Here is a 20262-nt window from a genome sequence, read left to right on the forward strand (position 1 = left end):
GAAAACTAGAAACTGTCAAATTGCGTAATCAAAGAATGGTCTCATTCTAGAAATACCGGTTTACAGTAGAATCATGCTTTTTTTAACCAAAAACTAGAAAGTATCAACCTTTTCAAAGAGAGTTAGTAGAACCTGTCAAAGAGTTTGATAACCTCTAGCTTAAAGGTATCTCATCGAGTTTGATTAAGAATGCAACATGTCTAGAATTGATGCCATATGCTGTTGAATCATTTACCAAAAAAATAACTATTTGCAAAAAAAAAGAGTTTAGCATTTGCGAATTGGACTCTATGAATGATATTAATTAATGTTTGGATAATAGGAGCGTGAATGATTCTAATTAGTGATTGGATCGTATGAAGATAGAGAAAAAGGGATAAACTGATTAGCAGTTAAGGTAACCCCGAAGAGCATGTTAACTCATAGCTTATTTATTATAAATTTGGAACAATATCAATCTATGGAAATGGTTAACGATGATAAAATTGTCTTATGACTTGACCTAGCTTTACTTCTTCGATTTGTTCTGTATAATACACAAGTGGCGTTTGAAGAGTGTTGTCAATTTAAAATAGAGTTTAACGTTATAGTATACTAAAAAATTGATACTAAGAGAGATGTAGATGGCAGGAAAAGAATTTTAATAATGGTTAGCTTTACTTCTTCGATGTTTTCTGTATAATACACAAGTGGCGTTCGAACAGTGTTGTCAGTTTAAAATAGAGTCTAACGTTATGGTATACTAAAAAGTTGATACTAAGAGAGATATAGATGGCAAGAAAAGAATTTTAATAATGAAATTCAGAACAAACCTTATTTTCGTAATAAAGGAACATTTAGTATATTTTTTTTTTGTTTAAGAAAATGCCCCATCTTTAACAAATTTAGCCTTAACTAGTTAAAACTGTGCATAAATTCTTCAATTTTAGTTGTATTGCACAGCTAGTAAAGGAACATTTAGTATTTTTTTTCTAATTTAAGTGTTTTCTTGAGAAAATGGCCCATATTTAACAAATATAGCCATAGCTAGTTGAAACTGTGCATAAATTCTTGATTTTTTGTCGTGTTACTTAGGTAATAAAGAAACATTTGATATTTTGTCCTAATTTTTAGTTTTTTCTTAAGAAAACTGTCCATCTTTAACAAATTTACCCTTAGCTAGTTAAAACTGTGCATAGATTTTTCAATTTTAGTTGTGTTAAACAGCTAATAAACCAACATTTAGCATTTTTTCTAATTTAGTGTGTTTTCTTAAGAAAATGACCCATATTTAACAAAATTAGCTTTAGCTAGTTGGAACTGCGCATAAATTCTTCCTTTTTTTAGAGTTACTTTCATAACAAAGGAACATATAGTATATTTTTTTAATTTATTTTTGTTTAAGAAAATGCCCCATCTTTAACAAATTTAGCCTTAACTAGTTAAAACTATGCATAAATTCTTCAATTTTAGTTGTATTGCAAAGCTAGTAAAGGAAAATTTAGTTTTTTTTATAATTTAAGTGTTTTCTTAAGAACATGGCCCATCTTTAACAAATTTAGCCTTAGCTAGTTAAAACTGTGCATAAATTCTTCAATTTTAGTTGTGTTAAACAGCTAATAAAGAAACATTAATTATTTTTTTCTAATTTGGTGTGTCTTCTTAAGAATATGGCCCATATTTAACAAACTTAGCCTTAGCTAGTTGAAAATGCACGTAAATTCTTCATTTTTTGTCTTGTTACTGAGGTAATAAAGGAAAATTTAGTATTTTTCTTAAGTTTGAGTGTTTTCTTAAGGAAATGCTCATCTTTAACAAATTTAGCCTTAGCTAGTTAAAACTGTGCTTAAATTCTTCAATTTTAGTTGTATTGCACAGCCAATAAAGGAACATTTAGTATTTTTTTCTAATTTGTGTGTTTTCCTAAGAAAATGGCCCATCTTTAACAAACATAGCCATAGGTAATTGTAACTGTGCATAAATTCTTCATTTTTTGTCGTGTTACTTGGGTAATAAAGGGAAATTAGGTGCGCGCACGTAAGCTAACCTAACCTAACTTATGGTTTTGATATTTCCGAGGTGCGTTCCCAGTGGCACTCCATGGTAGGTTATTGAGACTATCTAGTTTATTGCGCGTATTAAATCAATAATTTTTTCCCATTGGAGAGATAAACACTGATACCATATTTTTAGAAAAAAAGAAGTAAAAATGAATTATTCGAAGTAAGCGTGTGCACAGGATAAAGTCATTACCACTCTAAGTGAACCTAAATTAACTCAACTTTTTGAATATCTCTTTCACTATGACTCTTTGGCTGAGTGGGTTTGCTACCATCTATAACCAGTCTAACCTAAATTCAACGTAATGACGCATGAAGTCAAAATGAATAGAACTTGGATTTTATGACTGTTATCTGATGTATCCAATAAAAACTTTGAAAAAGAATTTATTCTTTCTGGTACTTAGATTTTGTCAATTTTATCCGATGTATCTGACATGTGATGTTGATAATGCATTTAAGGGATATTGATAAAGCATTTATTCACGCTGATACTTAGATTTTGTCAATTTTACCCCATGTATCTGAGAAAGGGATGTTGATATAGAATTTAATAACTCTGATACTTAGATTTTGTCAAGTTTATCCCATGTATTCGAGAAAGGGATGTTGATATAGAATTTAATCAATCTGATACTTAGATTTTGTCAATTTTATCCGATATAGCCGACAAATGATGTTGATAATGCATTTAAAGGATGTTGATAAAGCAATTATTCACTCTGATACTTAGATTTTGTCAATTTTATCCCATGTATCCGAGAAAGGGATATTGATGTGGAATTTAATCACTCTGATACTTAGATTCTCTCAGTTTTATCCAAAATATTCGACAAAGGATGTTGATAATGAATTTATTCATTCTGATACTTAGATTTTGTCGATTTTATCCCATGTATCCGAGAAAGGGATGTTGATATAGAATTTAATAACTCTGATACTTAGATTCGGTCAATTTTATCCGACATATCCGACAATGGATGTTGATGTAGAATTTAATCAATCTGATACTTAGAATTTGTCAATTTTATCCGATATGTTCGAGAAATGATGTTGATAATGTATTTAAAGGATGTTGATAAAGCATTTATTCACTCTGATACTTAGATTTTGTAAATTTTATCCCATGTATCCGAGAAAGGGATGTTGATATGGAATTTAATCACTCTGATACTTAGATTCTGTCAATTTTATCCGACATATCCGACAAAGGATGTTGATAATGAATTTATTCACTCTGGTAGTTATATTTTGTCAATTTTATCCCCTGTATACGAGAAAGGGATGTTGATAAAGCATGTATCCAATCTGATACTTAGATTTTGTCAATTTTATCTGATATACCCGAGAAAGGATGTTGATAATGAATTTATTCACTCTGGTACTTAGATTTTGTCAATTTTATCCGACAAATTTGAAAAATGATGTTGATAAAGCATTAATTCAATCTGGTACTTATATTTTGTCAATTTTATCCGATGCATCTGACAGAGGATGTTAATAAAAATAATTTTCACTCTGACACTTGGATTTTGTCAATTTTATCCAATATATCCGACAAAGGATGTTGATAAAGCATTTATTCATTCTGATATTTAGATTTTGTCAATTTTATTCAACATATCCAACAAAGGATGCTGAAGAAGCATTTATTCACTCTGATATTTAGATTTTGTTAATTATAATTGTTGTAACTGATAAAAGATATTGATAAAAAATAAATTATGCACTCTGATGCTTAGATTTTGTCAAGTTTATCCTATATACTCAAAAATGGGATATTGATGTAGAATTTAAGCATTCAGATACCTAGATTTTTTCAACTTTGTCCGATATGGCCGATAAATGATGTTGATAATGCATTTAAAGGATCTTGATAAAACATTTATTCACTCTGATGCTTATATGTTGTCTATTTTATCACATCTATCCGAGAAAATGATGTTAATATGGAATTTGATCACTCTGATACTTAGATTTTATCAATTTTATCCGACATATCCAACAACGGATGTTGATAATGAATTTATTCACTCTGACGCTTAGATTTTGTCAATTTTATCCAATGTAACTGGCAAAAGATGTTGATAAAAAAAATATTCACTCTTACACTTAGATTTTGTCAATTTTAATCTATGTATCCAAGAAAGGGATGTTGATATAGAATTTAGCCACTCTGATACTTAGATTTTGTCAATTTTATCCGACATACCCGATAAAGGATGTTGTTAAAGCATTTATTCATTCTGATATTTAGATTTCGTCAATTTTATTCGATGTATCTGACAAAGGATGTTGATAAAAAAAAACTCGTTCACTCTAACACTTAATTTTTTCCTATGTATCCGAGAAATGGATGTTGATATAGAATTTAATCACTCTTAGGCTTAGATTTTGTGAAATTGCTGTATTGCCTGTCCATGAAGCGACTTCAATCGATAATGAATTTTAATAAAGTATTTGTTCAATTTTTTTTCATAATTTCCTGAATTAGATTTCTGTATTGTGTATCCAAGAGGTGAATTCAAGAAAGAGTTTGTTACTTACTTACAATTTTTTCATAATGACATATCCAACAACGGATGTTGATCAAGAATTTATTCATTCTGATACCTAAATTTTGTCAATATTATCCCATGTGTCAGACAATAGATGTATGCAAATTCCTTTTCTTACATCTCCAATGTTTTAATAGACATTCTAAACGTTTGATATGCTACCATACTCTAAAAATAATGAACACATAACAATGTAATGCATAATATATTTTTAGTTTCTTTATTACCTAAGTAACATGACAAAAAATTAAGAATTTATGCAAAGTATCAACTAGCTATGGCTATTTTTGTTAAAGATAGGCCATTTTCTTAAGAAAACACTTAAATTAGAAAAAAATACCAAATGTTCCTTTACTACCTAAGTAACATGACAAAAAATCAAGAATTTATGCACAGTTTCAACTAGCTATGGCTTGTTTTGTTAAAGATGGGTCATTTTCTTATGAAAACACTTAAATTAGAAAAAAATACTAAATGTTCCTTTACTAGCTGTGCAATACAACTAAAATTGAAGAATTTATGCACAGTTTTAACTAGTTAAGGCTAAATTTGTTAAAGATGGGGCATTTTCTTAAACAAAAATAAATAAAAAAATATACTAAATGTTCCTTTATTACGAAAGTAAGGTTTGTTCTGAATTTCATTATTAAAATTCTTTTCTTGCCATCTACATCTCCCTTAGTATCAGCTTTTTAGTATACTATAACGTTAGACTCTATTTTAAATTGACAACACTGTTCAAACGCCACTTGTTTATTATACAGAACACATCGAAGAAGTAAAGCTATCCATTATTAAAATTCTTTTCCTGCCATCTACATCTCTCTTAGTATCAACTGTCTAGTATACTATAACGTTAGACTCTATTTTAAATTGACAACACTGTTCAAACGCCACTTGTGTATTATACAGAACACATCGAAGAAGTAAAGCTAGGTCAATTCATAACACCATTTTATCATCATTAACCATTTCCATAGACTGATATTGTTCCAGGTTTATAATAAATAAGCTATGAGTTAACATTCTCTTCGGGGTTACCTTAACTGCTAATCAGTTTAACCCTCTTTCTCCATCTTCATACGATCCAATCACTAATTAGAATCATTCAGGCTCCTATTATTCAAACATTAATTAATATCATTCATAGAGTCCAATTCGCAAATGCTAAACCCTTTTCTTCTTTTTTTTTCCTTTTTTTGCAAATAGAGTTATTTTTTTGGTAAATGATTCAACAGCATATGGCATCAATTCTAGACATGTTGCATTCTTAATCAAACTTGATGAGATTTCTTTAAGCTAGGGGCTATCAAACTCGTTGACAGGTTCTACTCACTCTCTTTGAAAAGGTTGATAATTTCTAGTTTTTGGTTAAAAAAAAAAGCTTGATTATAACCAACTGTAAACCGGTATTTCTAGAATGAGACCATTCTTTGATTACGCAATTTGACAGTTTCTAGTTTTCGGAAAAAAAAGCATGATCATAACCAACTGTAAACCGGTATTTCTAGAATGAGACCCTTTTTTGATTACGCAATTTGACAGTTTCTAGTTTTGGTTAAAAAAAATACAATTTCAACTATTATTTTATTCAGAATATTAATAGGGGGCGCCCGTCCCTCTACTCCTCCTCTTTTTTTCTCTACAACAATTAGTCCCTTTAGTAAATACACACGCGTACATACAATGATCGTCTCATTAAGTTTGTTTAAATAACAGCGCAGTGAAATGTAATCTCACGAGAAAACAGCCTTATAATCAAAACAGCTGTTATGAACATGTGAATCTTATCATAGCTCGCATATTTACAGAGAGTTCACCTTTGTGTGTGAAACAAAATGATAGATAATTCTGTGTGAAACTCATAATGCTAGATAGTAAATAAAAAGTTTATATTAGTTGACGAATAAAGTACATTTACTTATAAATACAATTCTTTTATTGTCCATTCTACCGAATAAATTGATTCTCATAGGTTTGTTAGAACTTATATTAATCATCTGACATAGAATAAACAATTCGTTAAATATATATAGCAAAAAAAAAGAAAAAGAAAAAAAAAGCATGATTATAACCAACTGTAAACCGGTATTTCTAGAATCAGACCATTCTTTGATTACGCAACTTGACAGTTTCTAGTTTACGGTTAAAAAAAATGTTACGATGAAAGTGCCTAAGAAACCAGTCTCGTTGAGCTGTATAATCTCAATTATACTCTCAAAACGTGTTTGTCGACTTTATAGGTATATAATATAAAAGGTTTGGTCGCTTTTTGCAATGTGCACGTCAAACTGCACTGTATATTCTTGTGTAATTCCATGTAAAGTTGAAATATATAGATACATTACTACTGACGTCATTCGGATTGGTCGTTGCCAAAAAGAATCATTTTGAGCATTTCTTGCCTGCTTGGCTATAGGCCTATAATGCTACTACAACCTCTCAAATACTAACTCGAGCTCTCTTTTGAAAATCTTCACAACGTTCAAAGAGAAAGCTATGCGAAGCTTATTTCAGAAACATGCCAAGTTTCTTTCATGTCTGACCCAGTGGCACAGAAACAGCGTTGTTTTAAAGAAGTGCAACATTAGATATGCATTCAAATTTGCTGACAGGACACTTACTAAAGATTGGGGAAATCAATTATATTCACGCCTGGGCTAAAGCGATTTTAGTCCTTTGCTGAAGATTAAAATTTTTCAATCGTTTTTCTGGTTTCTTTTTATTGCCCAGTTTTTGCACTTCCTTTTAAAATTTTACTGGTAATAAAATAATAATAATGGTAATAATAGAAGTTTTAGTAATTATGATTATGGGACCTCGCACATTTTAGGGTCCTTTCCCCTCGGTCTTTGTGGGTCATGTCACTCCCGGAGGCATTTTTTACGGAGCTTTCTAATATTTTGGACAAAATTGATATCATATTGATCTTATTCGTTGTCAGATGGGTTACGGGAGTACCCCAAGGAGGGGAATGGTTGCCTTCAAATCAGTTTCAAACCTTAAATGGGAACTAGAGGTTTCCACTTCCAATGAAACGGGGCTCCTCCTCGATTTCATCTCATCCCTTCCCTATGAAGTTGCCAAGGCAAAAATAACCCATAATAGGCGCTTTGATTATCACCAAGGCAAATCTACTGCGCTGGAAGGCCAATCGAAATGGGGCACCTATTCAAGTGTTTAGGGGTAATAGTATGACTTTCTGAACAGATAAGTTCTTATTTTAAGATATAATCTAGTTTTCTACTTTTTGATATTTTGGATAATCCCATTTGGAGCTATTTACTGCATTTACTGTAATTCCCAAACTTAACTCGCACTCAGTTTTTAAAATAGATCTGACGAATACTAATGAAGAGACGCGACGGAAATTGTATGTGATGGTATAACCTACTTCATCAGTAAAACATAGCAATGATTACTTGTCTCCTATTGGCCAATTAGATAAACCTACCAAGCAGGGAACAGGGAAAAAAGACCTTACAGCTAAGTAAATTTCAAAAAAAAATTCAGCTAAGTGTCTTTTTGTTTTCGTTCAATTGTGTTTTATTTTTCATTTTTATTATTATTTATTTTTTTTTAGCAATGAGACTTCATGCAATAGTTGTATGTCATAGAAGCTACAGTTGTTCCAAAATTCAAGACTTCAGCAAATTTTATTACTTATAGCATAGCAAGAAAATTATTGGAAAACGAGAAAAGAAAATTTTACTGTTTAAGAAACATAAATATAAGAGCTCTAGAACCATTTTTTCCACAAAATACTAGTCCAGTCGTAAAATAAAATCCACTTTTACTTCCCATACATAGCTTTTTTTATTCGAAAAGCCCAAATATCTATGTGTTTTATTGAAATATAACCAAAACCAAGCATCACGCTATTCATTTTCGCAGGAAAAGAAATAGAGATTGTCAGAAAAAAAGATCTAGTTGAAAAACGATTGAATCATGGCGGTTTTTTTTTCAATATCTTGGCATAAGAGAAATATCATTGTATGTAACTTATGATGACTAAGTCGCTATGTCTAGGAGAAGGTGAAAAGGAAATTTTGGATAAACAATGATCAATCAAGTGGACAGCTTCACCGACCTGGGTATTAAAACCGGTGGGTTCAGTGAAGTTGTTGAAAGTAGAATAACCAATGCTTACGATGTTTCCTCAGAGTTGAAAAAAGATAGGAAGAATAGGAAAATAAGTCTGCCAATCTGTGACTCAAGATTAAAATATTGGAACCTACAGTGATGACAGTGGTCAAGTATGGTTCTGAAGCATGGGTACCCCGAAAGACGGAGGAGAAATTGCTATCTTTTCAGCTTCTACACTCAGCTCATACAGTTCAAACACTTTTTGCTAACGTTCTGCCCCTAAGAAGTATTATATATTGTCAAACCCCGCCCTTCTTCCAAGTCAGTATCATGGATATACAGTGCTTTTAAACTGGAAAATTTGAAAACATTTAGTTTATTTTTCCAGGAAATCAAGGTTTATATTCCAAACGAGTATCGTAGTGCTTGACAGCTGCTCGACTTTAGCTGAGGAAAGGCACCGCTGGTTGTCTCAGTAAAATGTTTTTTTATCTTTATTAATTATTTCTAAATCCAGGAAGTTGTTTTATCTAATTAAAAGGTAACAAATACAAGGGATCTTACCAGTTTCACTAATTGGTTGGAGTTCCGCAAGCAGTCCGATAGGAAGACAAAAGAGAAAGCTTCCAAACCAGATAGCCACAATAGATTTATATGCATGAGACTTAGTCTGCCAGCTACGAGATCGAAGAGGCTTACAAATAGCGAAATACCTCTCCAATGAAATAGCAACAAGCGTCCAAACAGAACTTGACACTGATGAAGCTGAAACAAAATTTCATTCTAAGTACCTTTATTATGATTTATAAGTTTTAGAAAGGGATTCTAATTATTTCGGTTCTTCTAAATTAATATCTTCAGATATATATCATAGGAGTTTTCAAAATCTAGGTCGGCTGCAAAAAGGCATGATTTTCCACACTATTTTACTGAAGGGGAGGGGATATTTTACCCAATGATGAGAGAATGGGTGGATTATGATTACAGGGCTTTGCAAAATGAGGCACTACGATCCGATGCCCTTGGGTAAAATGAAAGAACATAGTTTTCTTAAACATGGAGCAAACCATAAGACATAAAATTGGGTAGGCTACTACAGTTGAAAGAGCTGGAAGTTTCACTTTCCAATCTGAGAGTTTTCTCATCCTTCTAATCATCCCTAAATTCCGTTGTAAATTTACTATAAAAAATTGTTGTTAAATTTTGTCTAAAGTTGCAAATCCAAGTTTTAATTGTTGAGTAGGAAAACCAAAAAAATCTAATACATTTTCTTTTTAATTAGCGCATTAAAAATAATTTCATCTGATAATAACAAGAAACAAATTTAAAAAGAACTTTTCCCAAAAGTTCTTTTCCAAAGAAAAATAGAAATATACATTAATCCGAAGACGAGGAAAAATGAAGTCTTAACAATTCAAGTTTAAAACAAACATAAATTAATATCAATGAATACATGAGATTCAGAATGAAAAGAAATTAAGATGAATAATTAAGCCAAACTTAAAACAACTAAAAATGGTCACAAACAGAAGTAGGGCTGGCGCCCCTTAAGCCTTCCAAAGACCAGAGCTTCATTTGAGCTTTAATGAATTAAATAAAAAAAACTATTTTTTTTTTAATGAAAGTAAGGAACGACGTTAAAACTTAAAACGAAAATAAATTATTCTGTATCTGATTGGGGCTGTCTCCTCCTCAACACCTTGCTCTTTACGCTAAAGTTTTTTATTGTTTAAGAAAATAGAGTTGTGAAAAATTCAAACTTTAGCGTAAAGAGCGAGGCGTTGATAAGGGGACAGCCCCTTTCAGATACGGAATAATTTCTGTTCGTTTTAAGTTTTAACGTCGTTCCTTACTTTCAGTTAAAAAACTTGTTTTTTTTATTTTATTTTCGAACGTTTTTGAATTAATGCAGGCTTTGATATTGGCTCACCGCACATGAATAATTACCACAAAATTTGCATATTAATTTTACTTTTATTTGATTAAATAGCTTTCTCGAAACTTGTTTAATTTTATTTACGAACGTTTTTATTAGTAACAAATATACGTAACTTACGAATTAACTTACGTATCGAACTTCTATATTCATAGATTTTTAATACGTATATTAAGGGGTTCGCACCCTAATCAATACCTTGCTCTTTAAGCTAAAGTTCAAGTTTTGTTCCAATTCTTTAAAAATGACCCCTTAATCACAAAGGCCGTTAATTAGAATAAATAGCTCTTATGAAAGTACTAAAAAATCTTTGGCTTAAAGAGCGAGGTATTGACTAAGGGGTGAACCCAATCATATACGTAATATTTTCTGTTCGTTTTAAGTTTTGATGTTGCTCCTTACTTTCAGTTGATAAACTTTTTTTAATTTAATTTCTAATCTTTTTCTTTAATAATGATGGGAAATCCGGCGCCCCCTTCATAGCAATGTCCCTTCCCCCATGAAAACTTCCTTCATTGAAAGATCCTCCCATATAAGCCCTGCCCCCCCCCCCACCTACCAAAAAAAACAACCTGAAAACGTATGTATTCTTCCCAATAACCAATACTATATGTTAACATTGGGTAAAGTTCATAACTTTCAGCCCTCCCCCCGGGGACTTCGGGGGATTAAGTCATCATAAAAGACATATTTTTCATATTTTCGACCATGATAAACAAAATGGCTGTCTCAAAATTTTGATCGGGTGACTTTGGGAAAAAAATGAGCGTGGGAGGGGGCCTAGTTGCCCTCCATTTTTTTGGTAAGATAAGATAAGATTTTATTCTTCATTAAATACACATATAATATTACATGTTATTAATCCCTCAAAGGCTCATTGGCCTGTACAAAGAGGGACGACATATGAATTACATACTCAGAGATAAAAAACAAAAGAAAATTTAAAATGATCACTTACTCACATATGAAGGAGAAGAAAAGAAAATATAGATAAACTGGAAACTATAGAAAAAATTAGAATAAATAAACTAAATTTATTAATTATATTAAATAGACTCACAAAAAAAAAAAAAAAAAAAAAAAAAAAAAAAAAAAAAAATATTATTATTACTATAAGCGAATCCCTATCGTCGAAACAGAATTATGTGTATTGTCAGGTAGAACCAACATCATAATAGCTGTTACGATATTATTCATAACTCTTATCCAAAATATTAAAAAATCAAAACTTAAGCCATGTACAGCCCTTTTAGCTTGTATTTAAAACTATATAAATTCCAATTCAATCAACTCTGCTTATTTCTGAGGCTAGGTAGCAAAATTGAGGTTTATGGGTTATTTCAGTCATAAGGCTTATAATTATTGGACTGTAATAAAATGGTGCAAAAGCAATAAAATTTAACCCGTCTTCATGAATGCTACTCCTTAGTGAACTATACAAGTTTCAGCAATAAATATTGATAGTCATACCTGAGGCCTGGGAGTCATAGCGCAGAGAAGACCACAAAAAAACAGAACAAACCATTCTGGGGACATAAACACCACAAAAAAAAAAAAAAAAAAAAAAAAAAAAATTATTATTTTTTATTATTAACTAAATGGTCCTTAATAATCCTCTTTAAAGTGCCAAACGCGTGGCATTTCTGTACTGAAGAAGGCAGGGAGTTCCAAACCTGATGACAAGCAATCAGGGGATTGAAATCTGACCGCACAGTGGGAGTAGGATGAATGCAGATATTATGTGACGAACGAAGTTTATATGGAGCTAAATCAGAAATAAACTGAGGAGTTTTTTGAAGAGATTTTGTAAGATTGCCATGAAGCTGATGAAAAACAAAAGAAGCACAAGAAAGAATGTAGATAGACTGTAGATTTAGAAGCGGTCTTGGTGAAGAACGGTTGGTGTCCATAACCAGACGCCGTGTTTTATCATACATGACAGAAAGCGACCGCAGTGCAGAAGGAAAAGTAGACATCCATACTATGGGGCAATAAGAGACATATGACTGGACAAGGCAGAAAAAAAGAAGCTTTAGAATAGATCCAGGAAAGGTGTGTTTGAGTTTTCAAATGACACCCAAACTCCGTGAGACATTAACCCTAATCATGGCTATATTGTGTCTAAACGAAAGGTTCTCATCAAGCAGGATACCAAGAAACCGGACCAACCGATTCTTTGGTCTACACAAGGAGCCTTGTGACACCTGAAGCTTTGTCAGTTCAGGGAAAGCTACACCAATTCGAGAAAAAATTAGAAAATGTGACTTGGTAACATTCAAGGCCAAGCAATTCGCCTCAAACCATGAAACTACTCTCTCAAATATTGCCACCAGATTAGATCTGACATCACATTCCGTCCTCCCTAAAGTCCCAAAAGTGCTGTCGTCAGCAAAAGCAACGAGGCAATCTTCATTAGAAGTAGCATTGGGAAACAAAGGAACATCCGGATGACAAAGATTGCAGCATACTAGAGGAATGGTATTCTTGACTGCTGAAATCAGATTATTGACGTAAATCAGAAATAAAACGGGGCCAAGAACAGATCCCTGGGGGACACCATATTCTACTTCAGAAGGACTCTGGAAAAGCGGATCAATTGAAATAAGTCTACCAGAAAGATATTATTCAAACCAAGAGAAAACATTTGATCTTATACCAATATGCAATAATTTCCAAAGAAGAATCTGATGAGTCAAAGATTCAAAAGCTTTACGAACATCCAAAAATAAAGCTGCCGGGATAAGACAAAAATCTATTGCCGAATGAATGAAATTCAAGAGAGGTGCACAAACATGCTCTGTAGAGTGATTCGCTCGGAATCCAAACTGGAAATCATGGAAAAAATTTTTGACATCCAGAAAACTAAGAAGCCTGGATAGCATAGCCTTCTCAAAAATTTTGCTGAAAACAGATAGAAGAGAAATTGGCCTATAATTAGCAGGATCACTCCGGGACCCACCTTTATACAGCACTATAACCTTAGCTCGCTTGAGTGATTCAGGGAAAATTCCATTCACGAAAGACAGATTGACAAGCTTAGTCAATGGTGACAGAATAGCAGGAAGAACGGCACAGATAACCCTTGTAGGAATTCTGTCTGGCCCTGAAGACGACGAACCTTTAAGTGCATTTAGGATCTGAGCTACCTCGAACTCAGAAACAGGGTTCAGGACCATAGACTTTAAACATGGGGGTCCAAGATAGGCTCTGAAATCGCAACGAGGAGATCTATAGCTCACAGATGAAGCAGTCGTGTTTTGTATATTATCAAAATAATACGTAAGCTCTAGCTGAACATTTTCTTCTCCTTGGACAATTTTACCGTCAACTATCAGCCTTGTTGGAACTGAAGGCGGAGGGGGAGTAGGTTTAAGTAGAGAATTAATAATTTTCCATGTCTTCCCAACATCCTTTCCACACTCAGAAAATTTCCTGTGATAATACTGAGACTTGGCCTTCCGACACAGAGAATTAAATATATTCCTATAGGCCTTGAACCGCTGATGATGAGAAGCAGATGACGAAGCCTTGTATAGTTTCCACAGATAATTTTTCCTTTTCCAGCTTTTATGGAGACCTGGAGTCATCCACAGATTCAGCAGTACTATCCTTTTCGAGGTATGAGGCTTTGGATTCCGGTGGCAAACTTTTAGGATACCATCTTTTACTGAATCATAAAAGAAATCAAAAGAGCGGTTAAAATCGTATTCAGAATCCAAACGATCCCAAGGCTGATCAATCAAACGAGATTTAAGTAGACTGATCTCACTGACACCAAAACGGAAAAATGGGAGATTAGATGGCGAAGCTTTACGCTGCGATCGATTAGCAGTCCTATATCGTGAAATAGCAGTAAAATGATCAGAAATATCACTAACGATCACCGAATTATCTAAGACATCTAGTGACGAAAAAATATTATCAATAAGTGATGCATGCATCTCAGTAACTCGGGTTGGTATACAAACTGAGGGTAGAGTTCCCGCGGAAAGCATCATTGACAAAAAATCTGCAGCCGAAGCAGAATTGTGATCCAGCAGGTTAAGGTTGAAATCCCCCATAAGGATTAGTTCGCAAGGATGCTTTTGGACTAAGTCTAAAACCTCTTCCAGAATTTTCATAAACGAAGGAATATATCCACTAGGGGATCTGTAAACCAAACCGACAACTAAATCCTTACAACCTGACTTAATCTCAATAAAAAGGGATTCAAAGAGTACTTCCTCATTTCTACTCAAATCACTTCGGAAATTATATACAAGATGATCGGCAATATACAGGGCAAGGCCACCTTTCGCCATCTTTTTCTGGTTCATCCTCTCCATCCTAAATCTTTGGATATCTAAAAGCATATCCTTTTTGAATCCAGGAAAGTTTCACATAAACCAATCACCTCCGGAGGTACCCCACTGACGATCCGTTTCGGCTCCTCAAAAGAGGAACAAAGTCCCAGAATGTTTAGGTAAAACACAGAGAAAATACCATCTTGTTTAGAAGAGGCAGAACCACTTAATTGTAAAAGATATTTACTTTCAATAAATGATTTAGTATCATTATAATTCATATTTCTACTTCCAACTTAATTATTAATTATACTTTCTATATCTAAAGGATTATTTTGTAACTCAATAAAACGTTCCCCCAAAGAGTTAACATCACCCTGGTCACTAAAAGAATTAATCATTTTACTTACGGTGGACGGTAGATCCGCTCCGCGACCAAACTCACCAGACCAAAGGATAACGACATAAATAAATAAATAAAATCACAATATTTTCCCGTTTTTTCGAAAATCAGCCAAATTTTCTCAGGCGCGTAACGTTCGACAGGTAAGACTAAAATTGATGAAACTTATATATTTTAAATCAGCATTAAAATTTGATTCTCTTGATGTATCTATTGGTATCCAAATTCCGTTTTTTAGAGTTTCGGTTACCATTGAGCCGGGTCGCTCCTTACTTACAGTTCGTTACCACGAACTGTTTGAAACAAAACGTATTACCAAATTTTCTCTTTTATAAAAATAAAGAACAAATCAAAGTTGCTTTTATTTTGGTGATTTCCTCTCTTTTCTTTGCTGTTACTTCTTATGTTTTGACAACATGATTTATGATGTTGGTGCAGCTGTATGCATGTCTTCTTTTTCCCTTTGCTTTCATTCGAATGCTAACACCGGAAAGATAGAGATAAGATCTATCAACGGCTAACATGCTACCAGAACCATTAGCTAGAAGTTGTCCCTCTTCATCAACTATTATTTTTACGTTGGCATTCTCTTTGAGTACTAATTTCTCTGGTAATGTTACTCTCGCATATCCACCGTTTGCATGATGGAAATTCTTGGGATACTCCAAAGGAATCTAACTTCTCACTGTCATGACAACGCATGCATACATTTCCAATAGTGTTACCACTTGCACTCGTTTCATAGTTCAGGTATTTCTCCTTGTCAGCATTCAACACGACGATGATTTTATCATGTGCACATACTTTCGTCGAATAATTCATCTTCACTTTTTTACAGATATGAATTGTGTGTTTATCCTTCCACTGCGTAAAAAATACTGATTTAATGCATGCAATAAACTAGGTAGTGTCGATAAACTGCCATAGAGTACCAGTGGGAAAGCCGCGTCGTATCTATGACCAAGCACAGAGTACGATTGGTAGAGCCGTAAGCATATTTCATGTCATTTTAAGATACGTAAAAAAGTTAAAAAAATACCATGTTAAAAAAATTCAAAAATTATTTTAAAAAATGGGGGGGAGGGGTCCCGGTGGCCAAATCCTCTTCTAAAACATCTTCTAAAATCATCTTTTAAAATGTCTCTAACTGTTTCGCTGAAATAATTCCCTAAAATGTCTAAAACGGTTTCGCCCATTTCAACTTGTAAAATGGGTTTAGGATGGACATTAAGAAAATAACTTGTTCTGAAAAGATATAATGAAGCCTTAAAAAAGTATTAAAAAATGGGGTCTCAGGGGCTTTTGGGAGGGTGGGGGCCCTTTGGGAGCCGGGGGGACCTTTGGGGACCCGGGGCTTCCTTCGGGTTGGGGTATGGGGGGTCGGAGCCTTTTGGGGTGGGGGTATGGGTATCGGAGCCATTTGGGGTTGGGGTAGGGACCTCACGACACTTTTCAAATCGAACTTGTGTATTATAACGACCACAGAGTTTCACCCTTAAATCCTCTTCTAAAACCTCTTCTAAAATCATCTTTTAAAATTCCTCTAACTGTTTCGCCGAAATAATTCCCTAAAATGTCTGAACCGGTTTCACCCAAATAACCCCTAAACGTAATTTCTGCGTGTTCCTTTTGTTTTTGGCATCCCTGCGCTGTCACATTTGAAATTACTAAGAAACCTTCTCCCGCGTTAAACTCTTCATCTCATAAATGTTCCTAGCTACACTATTATGGTTTCGTTAGAATATCAATTTATCTCTCCGACTTAAAGATCAGTGAAGCCGTATTTAAAAATAGAATTTCTATCTCTTTAGACTCCCGCATAATTCCAAGATAACAAGTGATGTCATTTCTAATTCCTGACACTAAAGATCAATGAGCCCTATTTAAAAATAGAATATTAATTTTTCTCTCTGACCTATAGAGCGTTTATCCCTCAGACCTAAGATCAAAGAAGCCATACTTGTTTCTTAATTCCCCTTTTCGTAAATCAATAATTCCCCGCCGATTATGTAAATCAATTTCTCAGAAATTCTCTCCCCTTTCGTGAATCAATAATTCCCCTCGATTATGTAAACCTTGAAACATCCATCAAAGTGAGAAAAATCATGTTTTTCCATTCTCACGGACAAAAACCATAAAAACATCCATAAATTGACCAACACACATAACCATCCATGAAACATCCATCAAAGTGAGAATAATCCTGTTTTTTCATTCTCACTGACAAAAACCATAAGTACATCCATAAATTGACCAACACACATAACCATCCATGAAACATCCATCAAAGTGAGAAAAATCCTGTTTTTTCATTCTCACTGACAAAAACCATAAAACATCCATAAATTGCTGTACTCGTCTCTGTTTTTTCATTCTCACTGACAAAAACCATCAAATAAATTGACCAACACACATAACCGTCCAAAGAAACATCCATAAAAGTGAGAAAAATCCTGTTTTTTAATTCTCACTGACAACGAACAGACATAAAAACATGCATAAATTGTGTAAAAAAGTTGTAGGTGGCAGCAGGGGTGAGCAATGGGACCTCATGAGGCCTTTCTACTATCGCTAATCAAAGTTTATGTTATTTGTGCCTTTCATTAATGTCATTTTACTGCGTTCATGGCCGTATTTTTGGCTTTAAAATACGCTTATCTATCTATCTATCTAATATGCAGAATAATTGTACCAAACACACTTTGCATACAGACCGCTATACTGTACCCTATCCCCCCCCTAATGTGCAAATCTACAGCTCAAATTTATTTCTAAAGTAACGAAGAAACTAAAGAAAAAACCGGTGTGTTTTCGAATTTTACACAGCGTAAACTTGAGTGAGCGGTGCATAATACACAAGTACCAAAATTCCTTCCCCCAACGGAAATTAAAAAATAAAACTCGAATAAAATTCTCAAGTTTTTCACGGGGGATATGTTTTTCACGGGGGATATTTTCCGGGGGAGGGGGTATTTTCCACGGTGGGGTATTTTCTTGGGGGGGGGGGTATTTTTCGCGGGGGGTATTTTTCGCGGGGGGTTCTCCAAGGGGATGATTACCAGGAGGGAGGGTAAACGCCAGCCACCAGACTGATCATGATACCTTTAGATTGGTCATATTTCAAACAGTGAGTGGTACAAAAATGTGATTCTATACCGGTATAGAAAAACCAAGAGTTTTTCTATTAAAAGAAGAATGGTTGCTATTTTACTAATATTTTACTAATTACTATTAATCTTACTATTCAATTTAAGCTGTTTATTTGTAATTTATTTAGAATTATTTGTCGATCAGTTATTAATTATTTGTTGACTTATTAAAAGATTAATATTTTTAATTCACAAATTCTGGTATCTTGACTATATTCCCGTCCAGGTTTAAGCTAAAAGTTAAGTTTCATTATTATGAAAGAAAAGCAAGCAAAATTTCTAATATGACAAGACCTTATAGGATACAACAAATGGAACAGACACATGATGATCAATATAGACTTAAGCAAAATTAGAATCTTACCCCTTAACTAGGATTATATTTTAAAAATTAAGGAAAGTAATAAAAAAATTAGACTTACGTTTTTAGCTTGACAAAATATGAGCAAAAACCAAGACGAAACCTACTCCTGGTAGGGCACGACGCTGCATATATATAAAACTTTCTTTGTTTATTAATTCCAAAATAAGGTAAGCTTTATCAAGCTTGTCGCACTATTGCTAGGGCATAAGAATGCCCTTGAGAGTATTTACTCAAAACCCTAAATCGGGTTCCGGTTTCGGTCTCCTTCAGATAGATTAATGAAAAAAATATAAATGTTTTTACTTTTATAACTTTAATAATATTAACATTTTGATTAGGCTACTAATTATCAGTATATGTATATTAAACTGACAATGCACATTCATTTGTAATTTTTCAGTAAAGTACAAATTTTGTTCTGGCCTTGGGAAGGCATAAGGGTTTTGCACCCAACTTATATTAATTTCTGCTCGTTTTGAGTTTGACTCGGTTAATTATTGTAATTTCTGTTCGTCTTGGGTTTCATTTATTTATCGATCCTGATTTGTGGTAGTTTCACGCTTGGTAGATTATTTGATTTTATTTTTACTCAGTTTTTGTTTAATGGAGTTCTTTACTTTTCTTTGAGAAACTTATTTTGTGGAGAAAGATTTTTAAATTAATTTCTGTTTGCTTTATATTGACATAGTCTTTTCAGGGAAAGAGAAAATAATACTTTAAATCTTTTCGTTTTTTAAGACTCTATAGTTTGGCCCGCTATTTGTATGCTGGAGAAAAATTTTCAGCAATTTTTAACAACATACACCCTTTTAAAAATCTGGACACAAATAGTAGCCTACTGTTTAATTTAGTTTCATACCTCCTCTAGTTGACCTGAAATGGAAAACTTGATACCATTAGCAAAAAAATCTGTTTACTTTCTTTGATAGCTTGGATACACTTATGCTATTTTGATTTGGTTAAATTTTAAGAACAGAAATGGGAGGGTTGGTGTGGTAAGGTGGGAGTTGAAGGGGGATTAGCTGCCCTCAAATCACTTTCGACTATTAAAAAGGTTATCAGCCCTTTCTATTTTCAGTCGAATGAGCCCTTTTCGAAGTTCCCATGACAACTACTTCGATGCGAAGTGCCCTGGTCTAAACAACAACAGAAAATAATACATTATACCCACTTCGATCTTTACCATAAAAATGTCAAGCCTTCCAATCACTTTCGACTATTAAAAACGGCACTATGCCTTTCGATTTCCAATCGATTGAGCCCTTTTGGAAACGACAACGCTTTCTATAAACACTTTATATGCCCCCAGGGCATAAATTACAACCCTTACAACCCTGTTAGGGTGGTTGTCATCCTCAAAGACCGAATTTCCAGAACTTTCAACTACGTTAAACAACATGGCTATCTCAAAATTTTGATTGGATGTGTTTGGGGAAATGGTGGG

The 20262-nt window shown here is 33.4% G+C and overlaps 1 protein-coding gene across 1 annotated transcript in view; it reads right to left on the bottom strand.

Moving 5' to 3' along the window:
• Positions 1-20262, bottom strand: part of LOC148955359 (cholecystokinin receptor type A-like) — a 199913-nt gene that overhangs the window by 39262 nt on the left and 140389 nt on the right. The window contains exon 3 of the mRNA XM_089101766.1: positions 9248-9448. Within this exon, the coding sequence (XP_088957892.1) occupies positions 9248-9448 (201 nt within the window). The remainder of the gene's footprint in view (positions 1-9247; positions 9449-20262) is intronic.

The sequence above is a fragment of the Artemia sp. Qi Xiang Cuo genome, chromosome 2, assembly GCF_049724085.1.
Source record: "Artemia sp. Qi Xiang Cuo chromosome 2, ASM4972408v1, whole genome shotgun sequence".
Classification (NCBI taxonomy): domain Eukaryota; kingdom Metazoa; phylum Arthropoda; class Branchiopoda; order Anostraca; family Artemiidae; genus Artemia; species Artemia sp. Qi Xiang Cuo.